The sequence below is a fragment of the Tamandua tetradactyla genome, chromosome 1, assembly GCF_023851605.1.
Source record: "Tamandua tetradactyla isolate mTamTet1 chromosome 1, mTamTet1.pri, whole genome shotgun sequence".
Taxonomy (NCBI): Eukaryota; Metazoa; Chordata; class Mammalia; order Pilosa; family Myrmecophagidae; genus Tamandua; species Tamandua tetradactyla.
The window spans coordinates 109,722,684-109,750,571 of NC_135327.1; the positions used below are offsets into that span (position 1 = coordinate 109,722,684).

The 27,888-nt window shown below is 35.3% G+C and overlaps 1 protein-coding gene across 11 annotated transcripts in view; it reads left to right on the forward strand.

Moving 5' to 3' along the window:
- DGKB (diacylglycerol kinase beta) overlaps positions 1-27,888 on the forward strand; it is an 802,099-nt gene that overhangs the window by 293,302 nt on the left and 480,909 nt on the right. For all 11 annotated transcript variants that reach the window (XM_077122452.1, XM_077122491.1, XM_077122515.1 and 8 more), the window contains 6 exons: positions 3,525-3,574; positions 6,743-6,817; positions 11,330-11,449; positions 20,032-20,149; positions 22,530-22,618; positions 22,700-22,816. In XM_077122452.1, coding sequence (XP_076978567.1) covers positions 3,525-3,574; positions 6,743-6,817; positions 11,330-11,449; positions 20,032-20,149; positions 22,530-22,618; positions 22,700-22,816 — 569 coding nt within the window. The remainder of the gene's footprint in view (positions 1-3,524; positions 3,575-6,742; positions 6,818-11,329; positions 11,450-20,031; positions 20,150-22,529; positions 22,619-22,699; positions 22,817-27,888) is intronic.

Genomic DNA, 27,888 nt, shown 5'->3' on the forward strand with positions numbered 1-27,888 from the left:
CCCAAATTGGTGGCATCAAAGATTAGTGAGAGGGCTCACAGACAAACAACAAAGGGTTTTGAACAAACTGTCACTTCATTCAGTCTGGCTGCTTCCCTAGCAGGGACGCTGGATGCCTCTTGGTTTTGTTGGTCCAGTATAAACCTCCAGCTGCCCCCCGTTTCAGGGTTGCTCACCCTGAGCTATTTGAGGATCACCACCAACTCACAGAATCCAAACTCACTCACGGCCTGGTGCACAGCTCCTGTGGCCCAGGACTTCCTTTTATTCACACAATCACACTCACACTCACACACTGTAACACCCCTCCTGTATCGCCCTTCCCAGAACCGAACCTGAAGACTTTCATTTCCCCTCGTCCTCCAACTGGAGACCAGTATTCAGAGAATCTCTGGGAGGTAATTAGGCTTCCCTTCTACTCAGGCTCCCCTAGCCTTTTACGAGTGGGCTGAAACTGACACACCCTTGCATTTATCCGTCAGGTGGGCGGTGCTCCCAGAAACCTGGTTCCAGAAACTGTCCTGGATCCATCGCGGCTCTGACAGCGATGAGTGCCCGGGTCAGGGAGGTTAGCGATCCGAGAGACGGGAAAAGCCCTGTTGTCAGCACTAGAGTCTGTTGGGTCTCCCGTTAGGGCGCCGCCGCCACTGCGGGTGAGGGAGATGAAAATGTCACTGGCCTCTCGATCCTGGACAAACCCCAAGAAATGCTGCGCAAAACCAGAGACAAGGCTGCAAGCCTCCAAGGATGTTACACAAAAACAGAACAAACTGGGGCTGAGGCTCCGAAGTTTCAGGAAGTAGGTTTTTATTCATCCAAGGTCATAGGGCTCAGCCAAATAGCCTCTGAAAGTCTGAGTCCCAAACCAAAGGTTAACATCAGTTTTTATAGACAGGATGTTAAAGACAAGGTAAACGATTGGCTGGTTTAAATCGGGAAGGGCATGAAGCTGGGTTTACAGAAGCAGATGAGCGGCTAGAGGAGGGGGCCTCACAGGAACTTCTCTTATCCTGCTCATTGACCGTCCTTGGGGCCTGGGAGATTTTTCAAACAGGGGATGGCCGGAGTAAACAGAGCCTGCTGCTGCCACGGAAAGTGTCCGTAAGGAACAGAGGCTGCCTGCAACAAAGTAACTTGAAAACATCTGCAACAAAGTAACTTGAAAACATCCCTGTAGCCCTTTTTTTTTTTCTTGCTTAGCTAACATATGACTGATAGTTTGGGGGCTGTGTTTTTAATTGATGGAGCTGAGTCATGTGCCAAGTCCAGTTTTAAGTGAGCCTTATAAAGAAGAATGTAGCTTATATTTTCATCTTCTGTTGTGCTTCATAAAGTGGTGGTTTTCAAAACATAAGAATATGATTCTGATGCAGCTCAGTAATGAGAGATACAACTCCACTCATGTATATATTTTTGAGCTCATGCTGCCAAAAACTTGTACCAGTAGGCACAAGATATCCCCAGATAGGAGCTATATGAAGTGATTTAGCAGTCATTACTTTAATAAGGGTTCACATAATCACTACTATCTTGCATTTTAAAACTACAGTTGGATTTCTTTAAGTCCTGTGGTTTTCCTGTAGTTAACCCCTTCTCTGAGTGGCCTGTGAATTCTTGCCCTTACAAACATATTTTTTACCATTTGCTGATGCATTAAAGAATCTCGAATGCTTAGGATTCACACTGTGGTGATTTTCCTTGATGCATTTTATTGTCATTCACTGAAGATATGAGAGAGAATCATCATTGTTTGCAAATAAAAATACTTAAGACTTTTAGTTGACCTAGTATTGTTTACCTAATTCTTAGATACACTCTTTTTCCCCTCACAATGTAAAATCTTTGAAGTATGTTTACATCTTACAAGGAATTGAATGTCATAAGTGGCAACATATTTCCTTTTAGTGATAGTGAGACTAATTTTTTTAACATCTTATAACTAATCAAAAGTTATAACTAGTGAAACAAAAGATTTTTTGTTTACAGATAGCCATTCATGGTTATTGTACAATTGTGTCCTAGAAATGAATGCCTTTATTAGTATTAAACATACAACACCGAGTTTCTTCAGGAATTATACATACCTAACACAAACATTGACTTTTCTATTTTTACAGCTGTGCTGTTCTCCTTTATCTCAAAATGGCACCTGCAGCCTCTTGCCAAGTCTCCTAGTGATGTGTGAATTATACAGGGAGCCATTAGGCGGTCCTCGAGTTCTGTCATCTTGCTTTTCTGAACTCAGTAGCAACAGAGCCAATGCTTTCGTTTTCCTTACTTTATTAGTTACCCTATGGAGCTCCAGCTGAGATTCAAGCACATAAACCATTAAAGCTGCAATGATAATGCATTTTATGCCTTGGCATCTTCCTTCAGAAAGAATCCCTTAGCTTGCATGTCTCTTTCCTCTCCCATACTGCTTGGGGATCAGTTATGACAATTATTTCCAATTATAGTTAAGTTAGATTTTAAATTTGGGACCCAGTGGAACTCAGATGCACCACAGTGGGAAACTAAGGTTCATAATGCATGAGAAAAGAGAGTCCCAGAGGGAGAGGGCAGTGAGCGGTAGATGGGGAGCACAGTCCCCTGGGGAGGTCAGCAGCAGTCTGGGAGGGCCCATGGGCTACCCCTTTGCTGTGCCCAGGGCTGGAGGCTAGGAGTTTTCCCACGGGAGGTGGGGACTGGTGAGTTTAAAGCAGATGCTCACCTACAGGGAAAGGCACTGGGATTTCCAGGGTGCTGAGTTTATCATGTGGGACCAGTGTGGGTTTTCGGTGGGGCTTGTGGGAGGTGTGGGTGGGGGCTGCAGAGGCAGCTTTGGGCTCTAAGGAAGTCTAAGCCCAGAGCTAGAGATGTGCTTATTAACTAGGCAGAGGTCCTTGTGAGGCCAGTGGGCTAGCCAAAGTGACATGGATGTCCATACAGCATGCAAAACTTGTGATAGTTGCAATGACAGTGGCTCCTCTTCCTAAAGTGATATAAGGCTTTTGATCCACATTTGTATGTACCACCTGATTAAACTTTCATAACAAATATGTGTCTTACGCCAGAGGTGATTATTCTCATTTGACAAATAAGGAAGCAGTGGTTGACTAAGAACCTAACAGTGTGTGAAAGATTCCAAATTATAATTTATATCTGTAATTCCTAAATGGTTGTGTTTTCTCCTTAATATTCAAACTTGGATTGTCTAAACTCCTGAAATCTTCTGTTCTATTTGAGTTTCCACTTAATGATCTTATAATAAAGAGTTTGAATAAACAGTAGTACTTTTCAGTATCTTTGAAATATAATGCAAAATTTGATAAACTTTAATTAAATCTGCTAGCCTGTATTTTTACTTACTAATTTATTCATTTTTGATTGATCTTGGGAAATGACCCTGCAAATTAATTGCTTTGAATAGGAGAGGGATTGAGTAGCTATTTTCGAATAGAAAATGAATTTTAAAGAATGTGCTTCAAACTAACATTGCTTGTATTCATCCATAATCTTTTTTTCAACACCTCTTTTATTTCTAGTTATGTTTCGCCTTTATGACACGGATGGGAACGGCTTCCTGGACAGCTCGGTAATTTTTTCTTCAAATTTTCTGTGAAAATTTCAAAGTAGTTTCTTCTGAAAAACTGCAATGAATAAATTTATACCTATTACCACAGAAGGCATACTTAACATACTTTCCATGTGCTCATACAGCATTTTTATCATCTGACTTTTGAAAGACAGCGACCTGAAGAAGCCGTTAGGATTATGGTTGTACTGGTGGATAGCTGTGCTACAAAAACATGACTTTTTTGTGTACTGAACTTAGCTAAAAAGGAAAGACCCCAACCTCATCTGAATAAAACATGAGATAAAGTTGAGACCATTTTCTAGAAAGAACAACTATCAGTGAGATTCAACACTAAGGAAAATTTTGAGAATAAAGTAGAATTTAGGGAAATTATAAAGTCAATTTACTTATTATATTATCATCCCTCTTTTTAAAAGTATCCTTAGCCATTTATGATGTTGAAATTCATATATAGGTTTACAGATTGCTTTGATAAAATTAAAATATCTCATCCAATTTTATATGTGACTTGTACCCTCTAGCTATAACTATACAACAGTAGTGGAAGGGAAAATATCATTTCTGTATGGTATAACATAAAGGAATATATTTTCAAAATATCCTCATATGATTCAACTAAAAGGATAATTAAACGTTTATTTGTAATAGGCACAAACCATTGATAGTTTCCAAAGGAGTAGAAATTAGATGCTCGTTTTACTACCTCATAAGTATGCTCATCTTGGGTTCCATCCAACAGTGAATTTTAGATTTGCTGATGACATTTTATATATCATATTATATGTCTATTGCAGGAAAGATAACAAGCATAGAGTTACAAAAATGATAGAAGAACAAATATAGGGTTATGGAAGTGTTGCAGTGAACAGGTATATTTAAAAAGTATGGTATGATGCCTCAATTATGGATTAAAATAAATATGATCTCTGATAATGAGCGAGTTTCCCTTGGCATTTGATGGACCTCTCTATGGCAGACTCAAATAGACTTTTACAAGCAAAGCAATGAAGTGGGAGATACTTTTATGTAATACTGAATAGGATAATGGTACATTAACTTCTTCAGAGAGAGATAAAAATATATAATTCTGACTCTGGGAAATGACCACCACTTTGAATTAATTCTGTGATTGTGGGATTTTTTTATGATTAATCCTGTAATTTTTCAAGTGCTTTTTTTTTTAATGTGTCTGGTAGTCTTTAGTTTTCTATTTAATAACATTAAACTACATGATAAATTTGCTCATTTTCTGGTGGCATTTCACAGCTAACAATTTAGATTTCATTTAGACATCCTAACCATTTAGATTTCATTTAGACATTCAATAAGTTTATCATTGCACTTTTGATTATACTAATGCAAATTATATTTTAATGCAGATTTATTTATTTAATTTTCATTTTAATTAAATTAAAAGCCTGTTTCTTTACTAGGCTCTTAGCCGTGAGTTGGCAGCTGATTTGAGAATTCAGTCGAAGAGTTTTTTCAAACTCTGGTCATTTTTTGAACATATAGTAGATTGCTAGCAATATTTATAACTATAACCCAAATATTCAACGAGTTGGTAATAAATAAATTCATATATGGTTGAACTAGTCTTTTTATAATTAAAGAGTTGGATTTAATTTCTAGAATTTTTGCCATACAACCTCCTTCTCCAATAAATTTCCTTCAATAGCAGATTCAAATTATCATTTGAACCAAGTCATTTGTCTCACAACTTAAAAGATATAGCAGTCCATCTACTGGAGGCAAAGCAGAGAAGATACTGATAATTTGAAAAATGGCTACTAATAACTAGTTAATATTTATTAATCACTTTTAATGTGCCAGACACTGAGATAAATTTATTTCATATAATTACATGCTGAGTCCTCAATTCTATGAATTTTATACGGTTAAAATATACATTGTACTGATGTGAAAACTGAGTCTTAGGGTGTTTAAATGACTTACCCAATGTCCTATTCCTAAATAATTGTTTGTCCAAGATAGATTCTGTTCTAACAAGTTTATTTCAGGATTTTAAAACCTCCAATCCACTAAGGAGTATGTAAGCAAAGATAGAGTAGGTGAGAGATTTGTAACAAACACACACAGACATTCAGCCTATAATTTCTGACGATCTGTGGTTTTATTTCTGTTTATCTATAATAAATAAATAAATATATATTTATAGTGTTTCTGGAGCAACCTGCCTTACATGTATAATATATTCACATTTGCATTTTTTTCAGGAGAGAGGTAGTGTAGCTTTCGTCAGTTTTTCAAAGGGATTCAGGACACCCAAAATAAAACTTTTTAAAAAAAATTGTATCTCCTTCTCATTCTGTGAGTAGTAACCACATATATCACATAGGAAATTTAAGTAGAATATAGTTTCAAATTTTGTTCCCTACTAGTTAAATACCACTCTTAATTATGCCATTGACTTAATTTAAAACTACAAACATTTTGCAAAGGTATGCTCAGTCTTCTCTGGAAATAGATGGTGAAAAATTAAAAACATTAAATAAACTAATAAAGTGTTTTAATGTATTTATAGGGCCATAAGTATCAACCAGCAGTTCTTCAAAGAGTTGATATTTGGGCAGAATAATATGAAAATTCAAATAAAAATTCTATACCCTCACAAAATAAACTCTACATATACTTAGCCTTCAGACTTTGCCCCTGAACACACCTCTAGCAGAGCAAGTTATGCCAGTAAATGGATAGAATAATCAATATATATGGTCTCAGTGTATCAAAATAAAAATAAACTTCTCAGTTGCCCTCAAATACTTCCTTCCATTCTTCCACACCTGGTTTCAAGCCGAAGGGTCAGGATATTCAGTGACTTAAAATCCCGTCTTGTGGAATATGTAGACCTCTGCTGTCAACAGGCCTTCCTGCCAATAGAAGAAAATCTTTTATTGTACATTTGTGCCCTCTCCTGGTGAAGATTTATAAGCAGAGCACAAGTTAAATCTCTAGTCAGACTCCAGTTTTCTGTGTCAGAAATTTTTTTGTCTTATATCTATATGATACAAAATTGATCTTTATTTTTTGAACTACATGTTAACAGAACAATTTCTATAAGTAAAGTTTGAGAACTTACTAAGAACTAGTATTCTCTCTTTCTCCCTCCCTCCCTCCCTCCCTCTTTCTTTCTTTCCTCTCCAGGAGCTAGAAAATATCATCAGTCAAATGATGCACGTTGCAGAGTACCTTGAATGGGATGTCACTGAACTTAATCCAGTAGGTATATTGACGTTTTAACTGTTGACTAAATTCCAGAAAGCCCCTTCCTCTTTTGCATTTTCTGGGACCCTAATAGTTTTCTGTGATCTGATTTTCTACTGATCATTCTAAGTAACTTTCTAATCACTAGCCAAAGTGGTTTCTGAACAACACTCTAAGGGTGTTCTTAAGATCTTAATAGTGACTTTTGCTCTTCTGCTTCATGTAAATAAATTTTAATAGTGCCCTTATGTACTTGTGGATAAGTGAAAGCTGCTGAGGCTGCTGCCGATGCCAGGACATGCCATAAGAAGTTAGAATTGATACATGACCTTCATGATCTCTATGGTTATCTTCAAGTAGAAACAGCTAATATATTAATCTTAAAAAAGAATAAAAGCAATTAAGAAGATGATGGTGTACTGTGCAAAGTGCATTGCTACCACATGTGTATGTGTTTAATGCTTGCATATCTCTGAGATAGATACTTCTCTGTTCTTCATTAACAGAGGAGGAAATTGAGACCCAAAGATGTTAAAGTTACTTCCCAAAGCTCTTCAGCTACTTAATGATGGGGCTGAGAATAAAACAAGTTGATTGAAGAAACAGTTTCTAAGTACTTAATAGAACAGAAAGACCTCTTATTTTGAATAGGGTTATATTAAAGTTACAATATTTAGAAAATTTGAATTAAACAATTTTTTAATTGTTTAATATTGTTTAGAGAATTTGACTTTGACCACAAATTCCATTTTGGAGGAAAGTGATAAGTGCTATTGACTTTGATTTATTTTTTAAACCAACTAAGTTTAGAAAATTGTGCATGAATAAAGCAAATAAAAACCAATATTTAAAAAATGATCTTCGTTTTATGTGAAGATCAAAAGGGCTATTCTTTAACTGCTGTTCACATCTAAAGCAGATTATGTTGTATGAGAGCTGATAATGTTCCTTTTCTTTGCAAACTGTTGTGTACAAAGGCCCATGTAATGTCACATACAAAAGGGGGCACTGTACTTACTGGGCTCAGGACTTTCCCAGTTTTAACCTAACTTGTCTTTTTGGGTCTTTGGATGTGGAAATGCATATGGTGTGCTCATGGTATGTGGCAGATATCATTCACAGCTTGCAGTTTATTTATGGGTTAATAAATTAGATGATAACTTTCATTTAATTCTAAGAATATTGCTTCATTCATCTTACTAATATTTTAATGAAATCAAGGGACTTCCCATATGTTTTGTTGACTTTTCTGTTTATCTTTCTCTAAAATTGCTTTCTCCCATTCAAGTCACTTTTCTACATATGAAAACTACAAATTTACCAATGATGGATTGGTAGAATTATAAAACTGGAGTGGAATGCAGAGCTTTTTTTTATTTTTCCATTTAAACAGGGAAATCAGGGTCTACGTATGCCATTCCTTCACCTTATAAATTCAATGGATAGTTTTGTTATTATGTTTCTGTCAAATAAGATGAAATTTAAGAACATAAACATAAAGTTCTTAATAAATTATTTATCAACTTGGGTATTGTGACTTAATTCTTTGCACATTTAAACACAATTTAAATGTTTTTTGTTGGCTGTAAGTCAGCAAAAAATCAATGAGTCATGTTCTTACCAAAAACTCTCACTATCTTGGGGTGTATTTATACAGATACAGTTTATCCTGTGAGAATACAAATATATGATAATAATGCCATATTGGAAAAGTATGTTCAGTTTTGTGTATTGCACGTTAAGAATAACATATACTAACTAACTTTAATTAGTTTGGATAAAGTGAATACTAAGTGTCAAGGGATGTCAGTATCATGTTCTATAGGTATTATTTGATGCAGAGATAAATATTGACTGAGAAAAGAAAATGCATAAGAAGACATGGCAGCCTTATATAATTATATCAGCAAGCATGCCATGAAAATGTATTTAGGCTTTTCTATGTTGTATCAGAGGGTACAGTCCAAGTAAATGAATGGAATGCAAAGACGTACATTTTGTATCATTCTAAGAAAGATCTTCTGGGACATTAGAGCTGTGCAAAATGAAATGGAATTCCTTGGACAGTTGCAAATCTCTTTTTTCCTTAAATATTCATTCACAGAATAAAAAATAGTGAGAAATTTAGAAGGAGATTCAAGTCTTTATGTGTAGTAATAGCTGGGGATTTGGGCTAAAAAGATCTCTCAGGTGATTTTCAACTTTACTTTTCTTGATAGTGATAATCATGAGAAAGGGGTTGCAGTGCATCTCCCCACCTGGAGGTTAATTCCACTGGAGGTGTCTCTCCAAATGCCTGCAAGGACCCAAGGGGAACATCTGAAAGTCTGAACTTGTCTGACTTCACTGGGGTTGTGGGATCAGGTGGTCATCTTTCCCCATTGGCTTTCGAAGAAGTGGACACAACCATTTCTCAACCACATTGTTTTGTTTTGGAGGGCAGTGGCTTTGAGGAAAAAAGATCTGAGTGCTATTAGGAAGTAAGCATTAGTGGCTGAACAGTCTAACTCTGACAATGCCTACTGCAGAATACAGCATTATTTGTTATGCGTGTCACTGCTACATCTGCCACTGCAGTGGGTAGTTTACAAAAGTAGGAAGGAAGGATAAAGCCTTACCTTGTGCAATGGGCTTGTTTTCATAGAATAGCACCTGTAGTCCTGCCTGCTGCTTTGACAAATGCACAGGTTGCCATACTGCTGATACATTTATATTTATAAATAAAGATAAGTGAACATTTGAGGTTGATGCCAGTGAGTAGTAAAAACTGAGATGTCCTCGGAAGGAGTTTTTATCACACTAATGCAGGCTCTAACATTAGATTTACTAGATACAAAATGAAAGCATCAGCCATCTGAAACAAATGTTCTGTATTTAGTTCTCTTCTCATTTATTCATTTCTACCAATTCAACAGTGTGCCTTCAAAGTGTGAAATATTTGATTCAATTTTACATCATTTTGGAAACCTCACATTCTAATAATTTCTCTTGTCATTTGTTTTGAGAGTAATGAAATAATTATTTCACCGCCTATGGTAGTTAGGTTCAGGTGTCAACTTGGCCAGGTGAAGGTGCGTAGTTTTGTTGCTGTGGGTATGAGGCAATGGCATGTGAAGCTCATCTGTTGCTGATTACATCTGCAGTTGGCTGGGAGGCGTGCCTGCTGCAGTGAATGATGTTTGATTTAATTGGCTGGAAGCTTATATGAGAGAGCTCAACATAGCACAGCCCAAGCAGCTCAGTGTATCTCATCTCAGCACTCCCAGCTCAGCCCAGGCCTTTGGAGATGCAGAAAGGAATCACCCCAGGGACAACTGTTGGAACTCAGAGGCTGGAGAGAAGGCCAGCAGAGATCACCCTGTGCTTTCCTGTGTAAGAAAGATCCTCAGTTGAAAGTTAGCTGCCCTTCCTCTGAAGAACTACATGTTTTTAACTAAATAAATCTCCTTTTATTAAAAGCCAATCCATCTCTGGTATGTTTTGGCAGAATAAAACACCTCCATTAAAAATCTCTTTTACAATACTGTAGGTAAAATTTTTGTAATGAAGGGCAATCCTCTGGTTTCCAAATACTTCCTGAGGAAAGTTTGTTTTGTATGCTATTTTCATTTCTTTATTTTTTCTTAATTGGTTAAAATCTCCATAACACATTAAAGGAAGAAAGTTACTTTCTCCGTGGGCGTTTTTTACCATGTTTGCCATCTGGGTTCCACTTGGAAGAGCTTTGCCTTCCCTGCAGCCAAGGGCAATATATTTGGAACTCATGTATCATTTATCTTAAAAAACAACAACAGCAACGACAACAACATTATCAACCTTATATGGCACCTCATACACATGCCAGGGGATCTTCTACGATACTCATAACAGTTTAATACATTTAACTCTCACAACAACTCTTTGAAGGAAATACCAATTTTAGCACTACACAGTGTAAGGAAAGAGAGAAGCAGAGAGGAAAATGGGTTACAAGCAAAAACTGTGGAGAACATTTTTTGGGGGGACACTGTGTGCAAGTCAAGTTTAGAAAAGAAGTCTGAAAAAAAATGCTTTGATCATTTCACTTCTTGACTCGATTCAGTTCTGATAGGCAATTAAAAGCAACTTAACCTCTGTCCTGCCCCCTTTGCCACTTAGAAAAGGAATATTTCAGCTCTTTGCCATGAAGTTAATTTGTTCAGACATTTTCCAGCATATATTTGAATTAAAAAAATAGTCTGGAGAAAGTGATTAAAGGCCACTTATACTCTTAAATTAAAGATATCTTCTTGCTTCAGCTTTGTCATTCATTGGAAAAATATTAAAAAGTTAAGCAATTATTTCTAAGAGTTGATTAGTATAGGTAGTCAGGTTCTAGAAATCATAGCAAAGCCACTCTATCCTTAGTAACAGGGTCAGTGTTGAATTGAGTTAGCTGTATATTTATCCCAAATCTCCACTGAGCTATTCAAACCAATTAAAAGTAATGCTTTGTTGTAAAAGTCATTTTTATTCATTGCAAGTTTTCCCTTGTCTTCTCTGCTCCAGATCCTCCATGAAATGATGGAAGAGATTGATTACGATCATGATGGAACTGTCTCTTTAGAGGAATGGATTCAAGGGGGGATGACAACAATTCCACTTCTTGTACTCCTGGGCTTGGAAAATGTAAGCATTAACAGAAAGGAGGGCAGACTTGAGGTAAATCAGTAGTGTTCTCTATTACACATTTTAATTATAAATTGATCTGACCATTCTCTACCAGTGAGAATGTAGCAAGGTCTGGGACCTTCTGAAAAGTATAGGACAGTGCAATTTTACCATAACGCCTTATATAATAATATTTGCCACAAGCATTGAATCATTTTAGATATTACCTTAGGATTTAATATGCAATCGCCATCTTTTCCTTTCCGGTACTTAAAATACAATTTAGTTGTTTTTTAAAAAATAGAAAATTCTACATTACCTAATGCAATAAACTTTCCTTTCCAATCTTATTTTATTCTGTGGTTCTGAGGCTTTTCATCCCATTCCATATACCTCATCCTCATGAAGACAGTCAATTTTATTGATAACCAATACTTGGGTTGGGAGAGGCAGTTATATATCTGAGATACTTGAGATGATACATATATATATATATATATATATTTCATGTATATGTAAGTTTTTCTTGCAAATCAGCAGATCAACTAGACTCTCAATCCCCAGTCTGTCAAAAGTGTTCTCGAATCATTGCCTCCAGTAGCAACTAAATATTGGTTTGGGGGAATAAAATAGATCAATCTGAGAACAGAATGTGATAAAATAGTGATCCTAAAACCAAATCTTGCTGATACAGCTTTGCTGTGAATTTTAGTAACTATTTATTTAAAATTCCAATGAGATTAATAATCAGATACTAGATTTTTATATTTAGCATTAATTGCTGAACAAAAATTAACTATGAACTATATATTAAAATGTATTCTTTGTTTCAGGGAACGATAGTGATGGAAACCACCAAGACACATATAATAGTCATAATTTTGAGATGCAAAAGACAGTGTTCACCATTTTTCTGCTGGTCCCCAAATTTTCCAAACTTTAGCTATAGCAATGGCAATTTTGCAGATACAAGACTATACAACACTTAAACAAGATACCAAATTATCAGACGTTAGTTCTCAAAATATCTTACAGTCTATGTTTGTGAAACGTGAATGTATATAAAAATGTGTGTCTACATTTAGATTTTGGAATCTATAAATGTGCTTCAGTATTTGTCACCTCTTTCCCTAGATCTTCAAATTCCTTACGTTCAGTTTAAATAAAAATAAAAAGTACTGATAGTTGATATATAGGAAATTATTCTTAAATAAATAATTCATAAAAACAAAAGATAATATAGATCATATTGTTCATAAGGTTGTATATCCATATTTTGAAAACTAACCAAACAATATTTCCTAGTTTCCTAGTACCTTCTCTTATACTACACATACTAGGTTATGTGTAATAATGTATATGTCTCTATATTATAAACATTTAAAATTAATGTGTCCCCGACAAAAGTATGTAAAATGAACTATTCTGAGAAAGCAAAAAGAAAATTGACAAAATGTTGACATTTAATGTTTACTGTGTATATTACTCTGAAACATATTAAATGACTCTAGTTGGGAAACACCAAAGATAATGTTTTCACAGGAGGGAAATGCCTTTATATTTTTAAGGGCAAATTTTTTTATTATTCTAAATATTTATAAAAATTTGAGAGTGAGAGAATGAAGAAGGGTAAGGAATATATAAATCCCCTGGCATTTGGTGAGGGGCAAGGAAGGGGTGGGGATAGGAGACAATCATCTATGTTTTAAATATTACATAAAATTTTGTGAAATGGTTTCCCCTTTGGAATTTAGTGTTTAGAAATTCTTTAAAAATTAGCTGAAAATAAGGTATATTGGAAAGGCTGGAGGGAAGTGCCTGAAAATGTAGAGCTGTGTTTCAGTAGCCCCATGGATGATTGTATAATGATACAGCTTTCACAATGTGACTGTGTGATTGTGAAAACCTGTGTCTGATGCTCCTTTTATCTACGGTTTGGACAGATGAGTAAAATATAGGGATTACAAATAAATAAATAATAGGGGGAACAAATGTTAAAATAAATTTAGTAAATTGAAATGCTAGTGATCAATGAAAGGAAGTGATAAGGGGGTATAGAAAAAAATAGGGGAAACAACGGCTAAAATATATCGCGTAGATGGAAATCAATGAGAGGAAGCGGTAAGGAGTATGGTATGTATGAGGTATTTTTCTTTTTATTTCTTTTTCTGAATTGATGCAGATGTTCTAAAAAATGATCATGGTGATGATATACAGCTATGTGATGATATTGTGAGTTATTGATTATATACCAAGAATGGAATTATCATATGGTAAGAATGTTAGTTTTTATATGTTATGTAAACATATAAAAAATTTATGTTTTAAATTTAAAAAAAATTAACTGAAAAAATAAAAATTTCTAAAGTTACAAATGTGGTTAATAAAACATGCCCCACAAATCTATATGGATTTAACTCAAACTGTTTTATACAAATATTATTTTATCAATTTCTAGTGTAGTCGTGACTTGATTTCAATCGCATGACAATCCTTTACCTTTAATGTCTATTAAAGTAATTATACATAATTTTATTTATAAACATGCCAATACATTTATGTTTTAAATTTTAGTAAAACGCGATGTTTTCGTAGCTAAGTAAGAGAAATCGATTTTAGGGTCACAGTAGTAATCGGAGCTGTGTTTTAGAAGTGTGTTCCCAGGACTAGCCACTAGGTGGCAGGGATACATTATTTAACGTTTATAGGGCACCTTAACTATTTAAGGGATTGAATTTTTTCCTCCGTAAAGAACAATTCTGAAGAAAGAAAATTCCTTTTTACTTCACTTTTTTATACATGTATAATCTTTTGCGATTGTCTTTTAATGAAACTTATGTTTTGCAATTGTCATCACAACAAAGAGCATCTATTTGTTAGAAACAGCATTTTATGTCTAGGGCAAGGTGTTTTTTGCAAAGCAGGATGGCACAATGGCAACTGAGTAATGAGAACATCTTTTAGTAATTGAGATTTATGTCATTTTCTGCAGGCACTTAATGTGTTATTTTATTACCTGTAGAGACTTTGTTCCATGAATGCTACCTGCCTTTGCTTATAAAATTGGAAATTTAGATGCTTTAGCTTGATTTGGTCATTTATTGTGAAGTCTTGTCTTATTATGTCACTGTATGCATTCTTGTCTATTGTCAATTATGCACTCAGGGAGTAGATTCTAATTGAACGTGTATGTTAAACACTGGAGTTGAAAGTGCCTGCCGAGTATAAGCCAAATTACCCAGATAATGTTGCCCTTGGAGAGAGAGCCTCACTTCTAATGGAAGACAGAGCAGCTGTGATTTCATTGCAGTTTATTTTTCGCCATTACCAGATTTTAAAAACCTACACTTGTAAATTTCTGTTTTGGTGCCAAAATCAAAAATGCAATTTATCAGAACCTGACCATATACTAGAAAGTAAGAATCATTCCCTTTCTCTTCCAAGAGGTTCTACAATCCTCAAGAAAGCCAAGATAAGCCGATGAGAACTGGTACAGAGTCTTGGTGTCTCTTCTGTCAGAAGTGGAACTGAGAGTTTGGGTGGACTTTGTGATTTTGATTACCACGATAAAAAATGTATACCTAAGACTTAGTCTCACTTCCTTCAGCATTCATCTCAATGAAGATTGGTTTTTAAAAGCACCTCAATTCTTAATGAAAATGCCTTTCTGTTTAAAATAATTGTATCTAGCAATAGACTTTACTCCAGGGATTAGCAAACTTTATCTGTGAAGTGCCAAATAGTAAATAGTTTAGACTTTGGGCATCATAAAATCTCTGTCACAACTATTCAACTTTGTCATTGTAGTGCGAGAATCACCATAGCCAGCAAGTAAACAAATGAATATGGCTATGTTCCCACAAAACTTTATAAAAATAAATAAAGGTGGCTGGCTTATTTGACATGAGATCCATAGTTTACAGACCCCTGCTCTATTCCATCACTAATTTATCATATCACCAACACTGTTAACTAATTTTTGGTCTTTCAGGGAGAGGAATCTAATTCCTTTTATTTAGCATAACCAGACAACCCCTTCAGGAAATGAGGGCTGGTGGAGAGAGAGAGCACTGTAACAGTGAACTCTGCATAGAATTGGTCTTTCCTCTGGCTTTCTTCTCTCATTAACTAACTAGGTCATTTTGTGCAAGCTGGTGTCCCTCTCTGGATGGATGAAAAAAGTTAGTCAAGAACATGTCTGTTTCTTTCCTTTTCTAATATTCTTGCAGTTCAGATATTCCTTTTCCTAGATAAACATGATGGTTAATATTTCTAAATTTCTAAAATTTCCAGTTTCTAAAATCTGTAACCTGGTTCATCACTAGATTTTACAAGGAAAATAACTGAATTCATATTATTTTAGAAAGCAAAATACCCATTTAAGCAGTAGTCTGGTTTAAAATAAGAGCCCCTTGTCTTATAGGGTTTGACTTGCTGTGCCCTCTTTCAACCTGTATGATTTTTGAAAGGATGCATGCTTTGACATCAGTGTATGTGCTCCAACAGTCCTGGTCTTTGATTCTTGTATGTATTTTAAACTTTGCCTTTGATCAAGATGTTTTAGGACATCTTTTTTTCCTGACTCAGAAAAGTAAAATAACCATTTGATTTGCTTCCTGATTTCTGATGAAATGCACTCCTTGAGGAAGTTACTGAGTATGACGGAGAGTGGAAGATGATGCATTCTTAAAAGACTGAGTTATATATTCCGAAAACTGATATTTAACATTCTAATTTCTTTCATTTTAAATTGGATAAGAGTTCTTGTTCTGCTGTCTCTATATTGCTCAATCTAGAAAGGAGTGACAAAGCTGGATAGATGCAGCAGTTCTTAAGATTCTAGCTCTACTCACTCAAGGAAAATGTTGATGTGGTATTGTACAGCATGGAATTTGCATTTGAGCTTTAGGGAGTGCATAGTCTGAGTCTGGCATCAGAAAGTATGGTTGGAAGATAAGCAGATGATTGTGATACCATTCATAATTTCAGAACTTCTTTCTGCATTCTATTTTCCAGTATCAAATACAGCTCCCCTTTTTGTCTAAAAGAGCAATTTCTTTCATATTGTTATGATTTATTTGAAAACCTTGAACAGAAAAGTAAAGTAATATAATGGTGTTTCTTAGTTAATGAATTGGAATTAATTTGCAACATTAGATTTTATATGTTATATTGGTTGAAGTCTGGGTATGGAGATTTTGGCAGGGACATCAGTGAAACTTCTCTTTGAGGTCTTTTTTTAAAAAGTGGTATTATTTGTGGCAGCCCTAGTTCACTTCTATGTGATATTGGATGTATTTAGGGGAAAACAAAGCTTTAAGAATCACTAGGATAATGGAATAGGTTCCAAAGTCCCAAAGGGCATACTTGAACAATCTTGAAACAATCTTTTGACTTCTATGGGGGCTGAATCTCGAGTTCCTTCTCAGTGTGGACCTGCCTAGGTTTTATTAACAACTTTTAAAATACTCACTGATAATGAAAAAGAAATATGAGAATAAAATTTATATGAGATAAAATATAATGGAGATACAAACATCCTTCTCAATTATTTGGCTGTAACGTGGGATGTTACACAACTCAACCAAATGATGGGTAATAATATTTGCTGTTTACATAACACCATTCTCCTGAGGAGCTAAATTAACTTCACAGGTACTGTATAATGAAACCTCAGGACACTGCCAGGGTAAGGAATGTGGGTCCCTTCATGTTATTAGAAAGGAAAATAAGAAGAAAGTGAAATGGCTTATCCTTATTTTCATAGTAGCCCAGAAATCAAGCCTTCCAGATTCCTTGTTCATTTCTTTTAAAAAAAAATAATTTTTTTTCCGTGACAAAACATATTAATTTGTATAGAAGTACTAAGAAGAGCATTCTCTACTGGCTGATAGAATATAGTAAGGGACAAAACTCCCCCCCACCCCCACCCCCCAACTAGGTTTAGAATCTAAATAAGACAAACAAGACAAGACATGAAAACACAGAGTTGGAGTATAATTTGCACTGCTGAGAAGCAGTTGGCTCTTGGTTTCAATTTCTTCTCTTAAAGAAGTCACATACATATTTCATCCCTTGCATATTTTGGCAATATATCCGGCTAAAAGCTATAAAGCTATTTAATTTGTTTTTTTGGTAAAGCTTTTTATGTCTGGGTAATGGATTCGTACATCAGTTGCAGCCTGTAACATGGCTAAGTGTTCTGATTGACAGAACACCCACGTTCAGACTTGTTTATTTTTTGATAAGGAAAATGCCAGCTAACTTAGTCCATATGTGCTCTTCAGCAGGATGAGGTTTATTCACATGTAATGGACAATCACTTAAAAATAAGATGACAAGGACTATAAGAACATTATTACATATGAAAATTAGAATTTTCATCCCTGCTTTTCATGAAAAAAGGTTTTAAACCTTTATTTCCTAATTTGAAAATTCACTCATCAATTTATTTTTTTTAAATTAACTATTATATGAACTTTTTATAGCAGAATGCTTTATTCTAATTTAAAGAAGAGAAATTTAAAAATATAGATAGGAAAATATAGCAAAGCTAAACAAATACCTAAAGTTTCATTCTCATATTATAAAGGCACTAGCACTCTCAGGAATCATTCAAATCAGAACTAGATTCAGAAATTAATGCAAGACCTATTTCTGAAAATTCAGAAGAAAATCAAACACCTATGTTTTCTGAAGAGTTCTGCATGGCAGCTTTTGTTGAGAGCTTTTTAGTCCATTGTGAAAAAGGCGAATCTGAGCATTGTGAATTATGAAGGGTTAGAAATTTAACTCACAAAGTAAAGAGTTAGTTTGTTATAGTTTCCTGGATGCTGCTGAAGACATAAAACACCTGGACCAGAGACAAATGCATTTATTACTCACAGCACAGCAAGTGACATTAGCTTTGTGTTTGTATCAGTTCTGATTTTCTCCCACGTGCCACGGGGACGGTGGCGAGGAGCCCATGGAAATGCTACACCCAGCCTCACAGCTGCAGAACCCCAATCTCAGGAAAGCTAAATCTTCTGATGGGAGGAAACAAGCCTACTTAACCTTTGCTTTGAAGGGAAAGATTATCTTTATTATACTGGACAGTAGGGAGACCTTACCTCTATTCTTGAGGGAAATTTATCTCTATTCCAAAGCTGTTAATCTTCCAACATCTTTAAAAAGATAGTCCAGGAAAAAAGGCAGTTAGTGCTTCTGCTTATAAAACATGTAGAAATTCAACAGACCTGTGGAGAATCATCTCCCAGGAAGCATTGTCATTAATGTTTCATATTATTATGCAAATTTGACATTTCTGCTTCTAGTGTAAGAATTAATTACTAAAGATGTTCTCTGGTTTTACAAAGTTGGTGGTTTATCTCTTGACTGGAATAGGAAAAAGTGGCTTGGAAGTATTATTATTAATACTTTATTATCAACAGAAACAAGATGATCAGGACCTGTTTGCATTAACCAACTACAGAATTAGTGTCAGTACCCCAGCATAAAATAAGTGCTCAAAAAATTATTAGGTGAATGAATTCCCAAAAAAATTACAACTTGGCTAATTTAAAAATTATCACCTATAGTGATTTTGCTAATAAATGATGCCTGAAATTAATCTGAAATTAATACAATTTAATAAATGGCATATAAGGACTGCATGATAATGGAGAAGATTATGATAATAGAAGCTATGATATATAATAACTTAATCTAGTATGTCTGCTCTAGTAAGGAATTCATAAGCATTATATTATTTCTTTTTGTAAAATCTTGAACGAAGTAGGTGTGATTAAACAACCATTATAGAGTTAACTATTATGTATTGTATAGAACTTAGAAGAATAAATATTAATTTTAATTGTTTTGCTAAAATGTGAAACAGTGTAACACATTTGTATTGTCATAAATAAGACGATGATTATAAATAAATAGGAAAATAGTTGTAACATTTTACCATTTATGAGAGTGGAATCATTCATATTTTACAAAAGAGAAATAAACAAAATAGTAATATAACTGGGTTCTTAAAAAAGTTTGCCTTTTAAAATTCACTACTTGTCTCATACAAAAATAAGGAATATCCTACTGAACCCCTAGAATATTATCAGTAAGTTAGCTTTAGTGTTTATTTTTCCTTTCCAATCCTTTGTTCTTTTCCCACACCTAACTACCATCCTGAATTTTGTATGTTTAGTACGATATAAGGGTCAACATAACACTTTCCAAATTTTCATTTTTCAGGCTCTTACCTTCGAGGGTGTTATTCATATTCTTGTTCAGAGAATTGTACTGAAGGATAAGGAATTCAAAGGCGAGAGACTTGGTCCCTGTTTCCAGGGAGTGCTCCGTTTGGCAGGTCATCATGATGGTTTGGGGTGTGCAGTTGAACTGTTGACATTAGGCCACGATCTGTGCGTTGTTATTGCATCCAAGATACGCTGGGGTACCTCTTTCCACTGGAGCAAGTGGGTTTTCTGTGGTGCTCTTACAGAAAGAGGTGCAATAACGGATTGTCTTCAGGTGCTTCAGCCCAGCTCTGAGTTACACTGGCGCCCACATATGCACTGCTGACTTCTTCCGTGAACTATTTCTCTGTCCTGCAGAACGTGAAGGATGACGGGCAGCACGTGTGGCGCCTCAAGCACTTCAGCAAGCCGGCGTACTGCAACCTCTGCCTGAACATGCTCATTGGCGTGGGCAAGCAGGGCCTCTGCTGCTCCTGTGAGTACTGAGCTCAGCCCTTTGGTGTCCTGGGGCTGAGCAGGCAGGGAGTCCATGGATGGGTCCTACCTGGAGGTGGCCATCAGAGAGATGATCCTGAGCATCCTGGCCCTGTGTCCCAGGCTTCCTGTAATATGTTTCTGAGTGGTTGGGTCAGTCTAGTTTCAACTCACTTCAGTTTTGGGAACACCCCCCAGCCCCCGGGAGATAGCTAACAATATTTCCTTATTCTTTAGCCATTTTCTTTTCGCTATTGCCGAGTTTACTCAGGATTCCCATTTCTTCTGGGATTATCCTAACATTTTCCACTATTTTTTTTATTTGTATTATATTCAAATTTGTCCCCCCCACCCTTTTTTTTATAAGTTTAGCTTTTTTATTCATATTGAGTTCTTATAGAGAGGCAATTCTTCCAGGTCTTTTAAAAACATCTAAATTATGTGATAAAAAAATAGATTTGCTTTCAAATAAAGAAATCACAAGGAATACCAGCATATTTTGCATCTCAGGCATATTTTAAAAAATTCTTTTGTACAGAGAATCTTTGTATATGGCTAATGGATATCAGAATCCAAAGCATTGCCCGTTTATATGTACAGGACATTATGGTAATTTCACTATATTCAAAATTGTAATGGTCATTTTATTCTATTAAACTACTGCCAATTAGAATTTCTAACAGTGTATGTAGCAATTAATTAATGAAAGCCACCTATTTTAATATTATGATGTTTATGTCTGAGAAATGTTTGCATCCTTGCTAAAACAGGGGATGTTATGTGTTTTTCTCCTAAATCTTAAGTTCTCCATTAAATCAAGTAATTTATCCATCCTTACCCTTTTTCATTATGTTACAGATTATGGGAACTGCAAAATTTATTAGACAGTTCCCATTTTGTACATTTGTATTAAATACAGTTTCTTAGCTAGCTTCCATACCATACGTTGTTTTCAGATCATTTACTTTTTTATTTATTGGCTAGCAGTTTCTTTGTTAATGTATTTTTGAATTTTGTTTTACTTAGATATAAAATTTGACATAAAAGCTATTTTAATACTTACATGTGCATATAATTTCTTAAGTGTTCAAAGACATGAATAAAGTGACATGGAATTTGCCATGCATCACTCTACAGGGCATTTCTGATGGCCATGTCTGAAAGACTAGACTATGACATTCTCTGTGTAGATGTAAAAAAGAAATGCTTAGTTTTTAAAGTTTTTTTTCTTTAAGGAAAGGAATTATTCATGGTAGATTTTATTTATAGACGCTTATAAAATGAAATGATAACTCTCAAATGTGGCAATCAGTGTGATGTGGAGAATGAGAATTTTACTTATAAATTTTAGCTAGTTAGGGTGGTCAATGTGATATTCAACTTTATTGCCAATATGGAAGCGATAAGAAAGTATATTTTCTTCCTCTGTGTTGTTAAATGAATTTACAGATGTGGTATTTTAGAAGCATTTTAACATGTAGCTATTTTTGAGATTTAAATATCCTCATCCTAATTTCATAGATTGGTTAGTTTTTTCTTGTTTTATTGACAGAGTTACCTGGTATTTATTGATTTAATTTTTATGTTATATATTTATGCATTTAGGTCTCTTAATTTAGAACCAATGTTCTATTAAAGGAACATCTGTATATGATCTTAAACTACATTCAAAATAAAACCATGAAAACATTTAAGGATGCCAAAAATATATATCTTGGTTTCTGTGACACAATACACACACACATTTACATGTTTGCATACATATAAAGATGCATATTTGCATGTAAATACAATTTTTTTTGGATGTCTATACCATATGTTGCCTTGCAAAGTCTGTTCCTTTCAGAGAAACGATGTCATAATGGCAAGAGAGGGCTGAATTTTACTGACAAAATCTATTCCCTGGAAATGGACTAATCAGCCATTTAAATTTAGATAAATCAATAGAAAATAGCATGTACCCATGGGTTTTTAATCCCATGCCTGCCAGCTGCACTCATGCCTATACTTTGTAAAATATAGATCTCTTCCTTCTAACAAATGATACCAAGCCATTTGGCAGTCATCAATTTGTCTTTAATATTTTTGTCATCTGGGAATTATTGTGAATAATTTGAGAGAGGGCTGATTTAATTAAGCATTTCCTGCTATGCCATGATAGAGGAGTCTTGGTTTTTCACATGCATAATATTTCCTGTACTAATTGGCCTTTTGTATTCCATGGTAAAAACAGTCGACTTGGACTTTTCTTTGATGTGGCTGATTGGATTGATTAGAGAACAGTGGATACAAAATGAGGTTCTGCTAATGCCATTTGTTCCCTATAAAATTGCAATCAGGGCCAGGATGAACTCTCAATTTGTGTACTTGTTTCCTTCTAGTCTGCAAGTATACGGTCCACGAACGCTGTGTGGCTAGAGCACCTCCCTCTTGCATCAAGACCTATGTGAAGTCCAGGAAGAATGCTGACGTAAGTTTGTGGCTCTGCTTGCTTTCCCAGGGCAGCTTTCATGACTGCCTCCCCTTACCACATGCTGTCGTTTTCTTCTAGGTTATGCACCATTACTGGGTTGAAGGCAACTGCCCAACCAAGTGTGACAAGTGCCACAAAACGGTTAAGTGTTACCAGGGCCTGACAGGACTGCATTGTGTTTGGTGTCAGATCACAGTGAGTAAGATTGGGGGGAAAATCTGCAGCATCCTCTCACATTGAAGACTGGGTATCCCTTACTTCTCTCAGGGTCTAACAGTGGAAGGGCTTCCTGAATTTTAAGACAGTATAAAAACATGGAGGCTTCTGATTTCATCTGGCTTTCAAAAGGATAGGAACAAAGTCAGATTTGGCTTCACAGAATCCAGAAGTGCAAGAGGATATATATTTTCTTTCTCTGTATTTGTAAAGGAAATCACAGATATGAATATGTTGGCAGAGTTTTACTATATAGATATGTGGGTTAACATTTTCTCATCCTAATTTCATGGGGTGGTTAGTTTTTGGTTCTTTTATTGAGAGGTCTACGTAGTCTTTCTAAATTTAACTTTTATTTTGTATATTTTTGCACTTGGGACACTTAATTTGGAACCCAGTTTTGTTAAAAGGAAAAAGAACACTGCATATGATCATAACTGATTATCTCATCATACTGTTTTCAAACTGTGGTCTTTGGAGTCCTCGCTGTTGCCAGGAAGATATTCAGAGGCTGAAGCTAGGGGCCGGTGCTGGGAGTGGGAAGTTAAGTGGGTAAACTCCCTCCCCTCAATCCCACAACCCTGTTTGGGTGAGGTTTTCTCCTTTACATATTGTAAATTTTCTCTGAACACAGGATCTAAGGATTAAAGAGGTTAGAAAATGGAACCTAAAGAGGTTAGGTAGTGCTAAGGTTTAATTATATACTTAAGACCACTAAAACCAAGAGAAGCTAGGCAAATTGTCCTTGGTCATATAGGTAGGTAGAGAGAGAAATGGGTCCATGCTTTAGGTCTTGGTGTGTCTCAGAACTCATCCTGTCCTCCTTTCCAAAGTGTTGTTGCTTTGCTCCTTCAGTTAAATCATTAACTGTGGATAAGAGACAATAGATATAAATGCTAGTCATTAATGGCGTCAACAATTAAAAAGATGAACTGAGATAAACTGGTCACACCTGGGAAACTTTAGAACTGCCTGGTTTGAATAATTGTCAAATTCTGCTTCAAAGACTGGAGTAAATACAGTCATTAGGTGGTCCCTCTGATGTTTCATATTTAATTCCTGGAAATTAATTTGAATGCACATTTTCAAGAATAGCCCATCTTAATTGTATACTACGAAAAAGTATTTTTTTTCCACTAGCTTTTGATTGTTCTTCTTATAGATGGAATGGTTCTTGTTTATGACAAAATTAAACATTAGAGGACACTGAATCAGTTAATCAAATTCAGAAGTTCTCTTTAGTGCCTTTCAACCCTATTCCTATAATTTAAGCATTTTTCCTAAACCCTCCCCCCACACACACATTGACAAATACACAGGTTAATTAAAAAACAAACTGCAATTCAAAGTTATAACGATGACTTTTTTAATTGAACATATTTTCTTTACTCATGCACAGCTACTACTTGGTTAAATTGTATCTATTTTGGAAATTTTCAAATTTATAAAAAAATGGTCTTTTTTTGAAATGCTTGGTAATTATAAAATATCTAACAATGATTTAAAGTGCATAAATGAATTGCTGAAACATATTGAGTTCTTAGCTTTTAAGAAGACTACAGATAAGTCATTTTTTGAAAATTTGGGCATGTTAAAAAATACTACATTGGTTTTGATAAATATCTACAAAAATACCTAGTTTTTGTTTCAGAACTTGTAGGAGTCTGTTCCTCTTATTTTTCCCATATGGTACATTTTCTACCTGTTATCCCCTAATTTTAGCATAGAGATTAGAGAACATCACAATTCATTTCCTCCTTCCATTCACTTTATTTTCTTATTCTTTATAAATTTCAGCTGTAATGTCTTGTTTTTTTTATTTCTTGAAAAAATAAAAATTTCAAGAAATTTCTTGAAAAAATAAAAATTTCAAGAATTTTAATTTCTTGAAAAAATGTCAATACAAACTTAGCTTGGACACGTTAAAAATATGGCATTGTTGAATTGCCAGATACAAAGGCCTTCTAGATCTGTTAAAATTTTCTTCTAATAAACTCCTCCCCTCCTGTCCCATTGCATCTCCATGAAACCTTTCTTCCCTTCCCACTTTGCGGGAGTCATTCCTCTGTGTGTAGCCACTGGCAGTGTCTTCTGACTGGTTAAGGTGTCTTGGCATTCTTTCCTGCCTTATATATTACATTTCATTTTCCTGATTCTCTTTCTTTTGTTTCGAGAGTTCCACTCTTCCTTGAATGGCCCCTTATCTGTAACTCTAAAATCTACATTTCTAGCCCAACCCCTCACCAATCATGTATTTATCTTTACCTTGATTCTGGGCCCCAGTTTTGTGAGAAATCAGGTCTTCCTTTTTAAAGTTGGAAAGAGGCTGCTATATCTGAATAAATTATGTTGCTCAAAATCTAAGGATTTCGTGTCCCAAATCAGACAATAAGATCCTAATATTTTATCCTTACAGTAAAGATTCATGAGTACATTTGTTGCGATGGCAAGACACAATATAAACAGTAAATGCCTTCAAATGACAGAATTCCTTTCAGAAATCAAGGCTAAATGAGAAGCATTCAGGGCTTAAGGCAGAGTCAGAAACAAAAATGACTGCCCTCTTAAAAATCTCTTCCAAGTCCTAAGGCCATTCTCTGCCTTATTTGCTATAAACCATGAGCTCCAGGGATCCCATGAGTATTTGGTTTATGAAACAAGACCTATATAATTAAACAAAAAGAAAAATTTCTAATGTGTCTGGAAGGACTCAAACTTTTATAGGAACTTCTTCCTTTGTTAACTATTGGATTATTAATTTTAAGTAATTATAGGGGCAAATTTACAAATGTGTCCATTTTGTGCCTAAGTTAAATAATGTATTTACCTGAGAATATTTATATGTAATATGTATTTAGATATAATTATATCATATTACAGAAAATGTATAGGTTCTTCTTGAGCCATTGTGTGAAAATTTTAATGTGAAGTTGAACTGCTCTTGATTAATGAACACCTGTTAGTACTGACTGCCTTTAAGCAAACCGAATCTACTCTATTTTGTCCTTATGGCTCTCAGAAATTGCTCATGAATATGAAAAAGAACGAGCAGAAACTTTGAAAGTGTGGGATATGGTACCCTCAATGTTGTACTCTAGGAAGGCCTTTCTGAATGGATTCCAGGAGGAATCGATTGCAGAGAGAAAGAGGAAAGAAGTTTGGCTTCATTTCAGGGTTTTTGCAAAAACCATAATTTCTTTCTATATCTTACTTTTGTAAGTGTCTTGAGTCCTTCTTGACTCTAGTTTTGGTTAGGGTATAGTCAAAATGACCTACATATGCTAATTAGGGCCAGTTGTATAACCAGTTTGGGCCTAGTTCCTAATTTGTAAAGTAGAATTAATGATACCCATCTTGTGGGGTTGTTATGGGGATAAAATGTGTTTAAAGGTGTTTAGGGCAGGAAATCACACAGCGTAAGTGCTCAGTATACAGTAAATGACAAAGCAAAAAAACAAAATAGCCCCCAGCACACAGAGGGCACTCCAGGAATATTACTCATACCATTTCCCTCTCACCTCTGGAAGGATCTCCGGTTGCCTAGGCTAAGTCAGAGCAGCATCTGCATGTTGATCCTGATTTTCTAAAAGCTTCCAGAATGAAATGGTCCTGTATCTCACCAAGTCTAGACTTAACTGATGCAGCCACACTCACTAAGTGTAACTGTTCCAACCCTCTCATTTCTATCAAGTCTGGTATCTTCATGCTTCCAGTCACTGAAAACAGAGTTAGAAGGTAATTTATTTTTCTCTTACCTTTCACCTTTATCCCATGTATTTAATCTTGCCATTTTCTCCTTAAAATATCTCTCTCAGACTTTTTGCCTCCATATTCACAGCCCCAGTGCAAGCTCTTAGCACCTCTTGACTAGATTAGAGTCAAAATCTCTGGGCTTATTTCCCTAACAGAAGGTACTTTTCCTATAATGCAAGCTGTATATCGCTCCAGAATGATCTTCTGAAAATATGAGTTTATTATCTTATGCCTCATTCAGTAACCTATGACAGATCTGTGATGATTCATGACCCCACCCCCCATACTTGGTTTTCTGTTCCTCAAAAATTAGACCCAAACCCATGCACATGATTTTATATAATACCCCCCATCATTACCCCATACCACACGCATGCTCTGATGTAGCACCACATATTTGTCGGCCATTCCTGGGGAAGGCCATGTTCTCCTACCTGTTATCTTACTCACATTCTTCACTTGAATGCACCCAGCCTCCTCCTTGAAATTTACCTTGATCCAATAATTCCTTTCTCTGAATAATTTCTGTTCCTTTATTCTACACCAAATGGAAAGGTTTAAAACTCTCCACTGGTTTCCTGTCTGCATGCTAATGTTGTCTGTGCAGCTAGATTCTAGTCTCCTCCAGATCCAAACCCATGACAGACATTTTTTTTTTCCTCATCAACCAATGTTCTTGACAGAGTTCAAAGTTTAGAGGACATATTCAATAAGTATACTTTAATGACTGATGTACTATCCTTATTTACCTTTAAAATCCATTTCCTTTTAAAATTTTGTTTTATTAAATTAAAATATAATACTCAAAGGTGGGCCACGGTGGTTCAGCAGGCGGAGTTCTCACCTGCCATGTTGGAGGCCAGGTTTGATTCCTGGTGCCAGCCCATGCCAAAATATATATATATATATATATATATATATGTGTGTGTGTGTGTGTGTGTGTGTGTGTGTGTGTGTGTGTGTGTGTGTATAAAATACTCAAATTTGTATCAGCTGTATCAGTAAGCTTAAGCAAATACTTTTATTAACAATAAAAATCAAGTTCATACCCTTATTTAGTTTGTACTTGCGACTTCTTGATATTATGCTAGTTTGCTGTGTTGTAGATATGAAGTGAGGCTCTTAGAGCTGGGTTTTATCTCCTTTTGTAAATCTAACCGCTTAAAAAATAAGAACAGAAAAGTCTAATTAGGAACAGTTTAAAACCATCTTCTAACATTTAGACAGGAACCAGTTCCCTGTGTTTTATATTTCAATACTCTGAGCCACACTGCCTATTCTCTTTAGTTCTTTTTCCT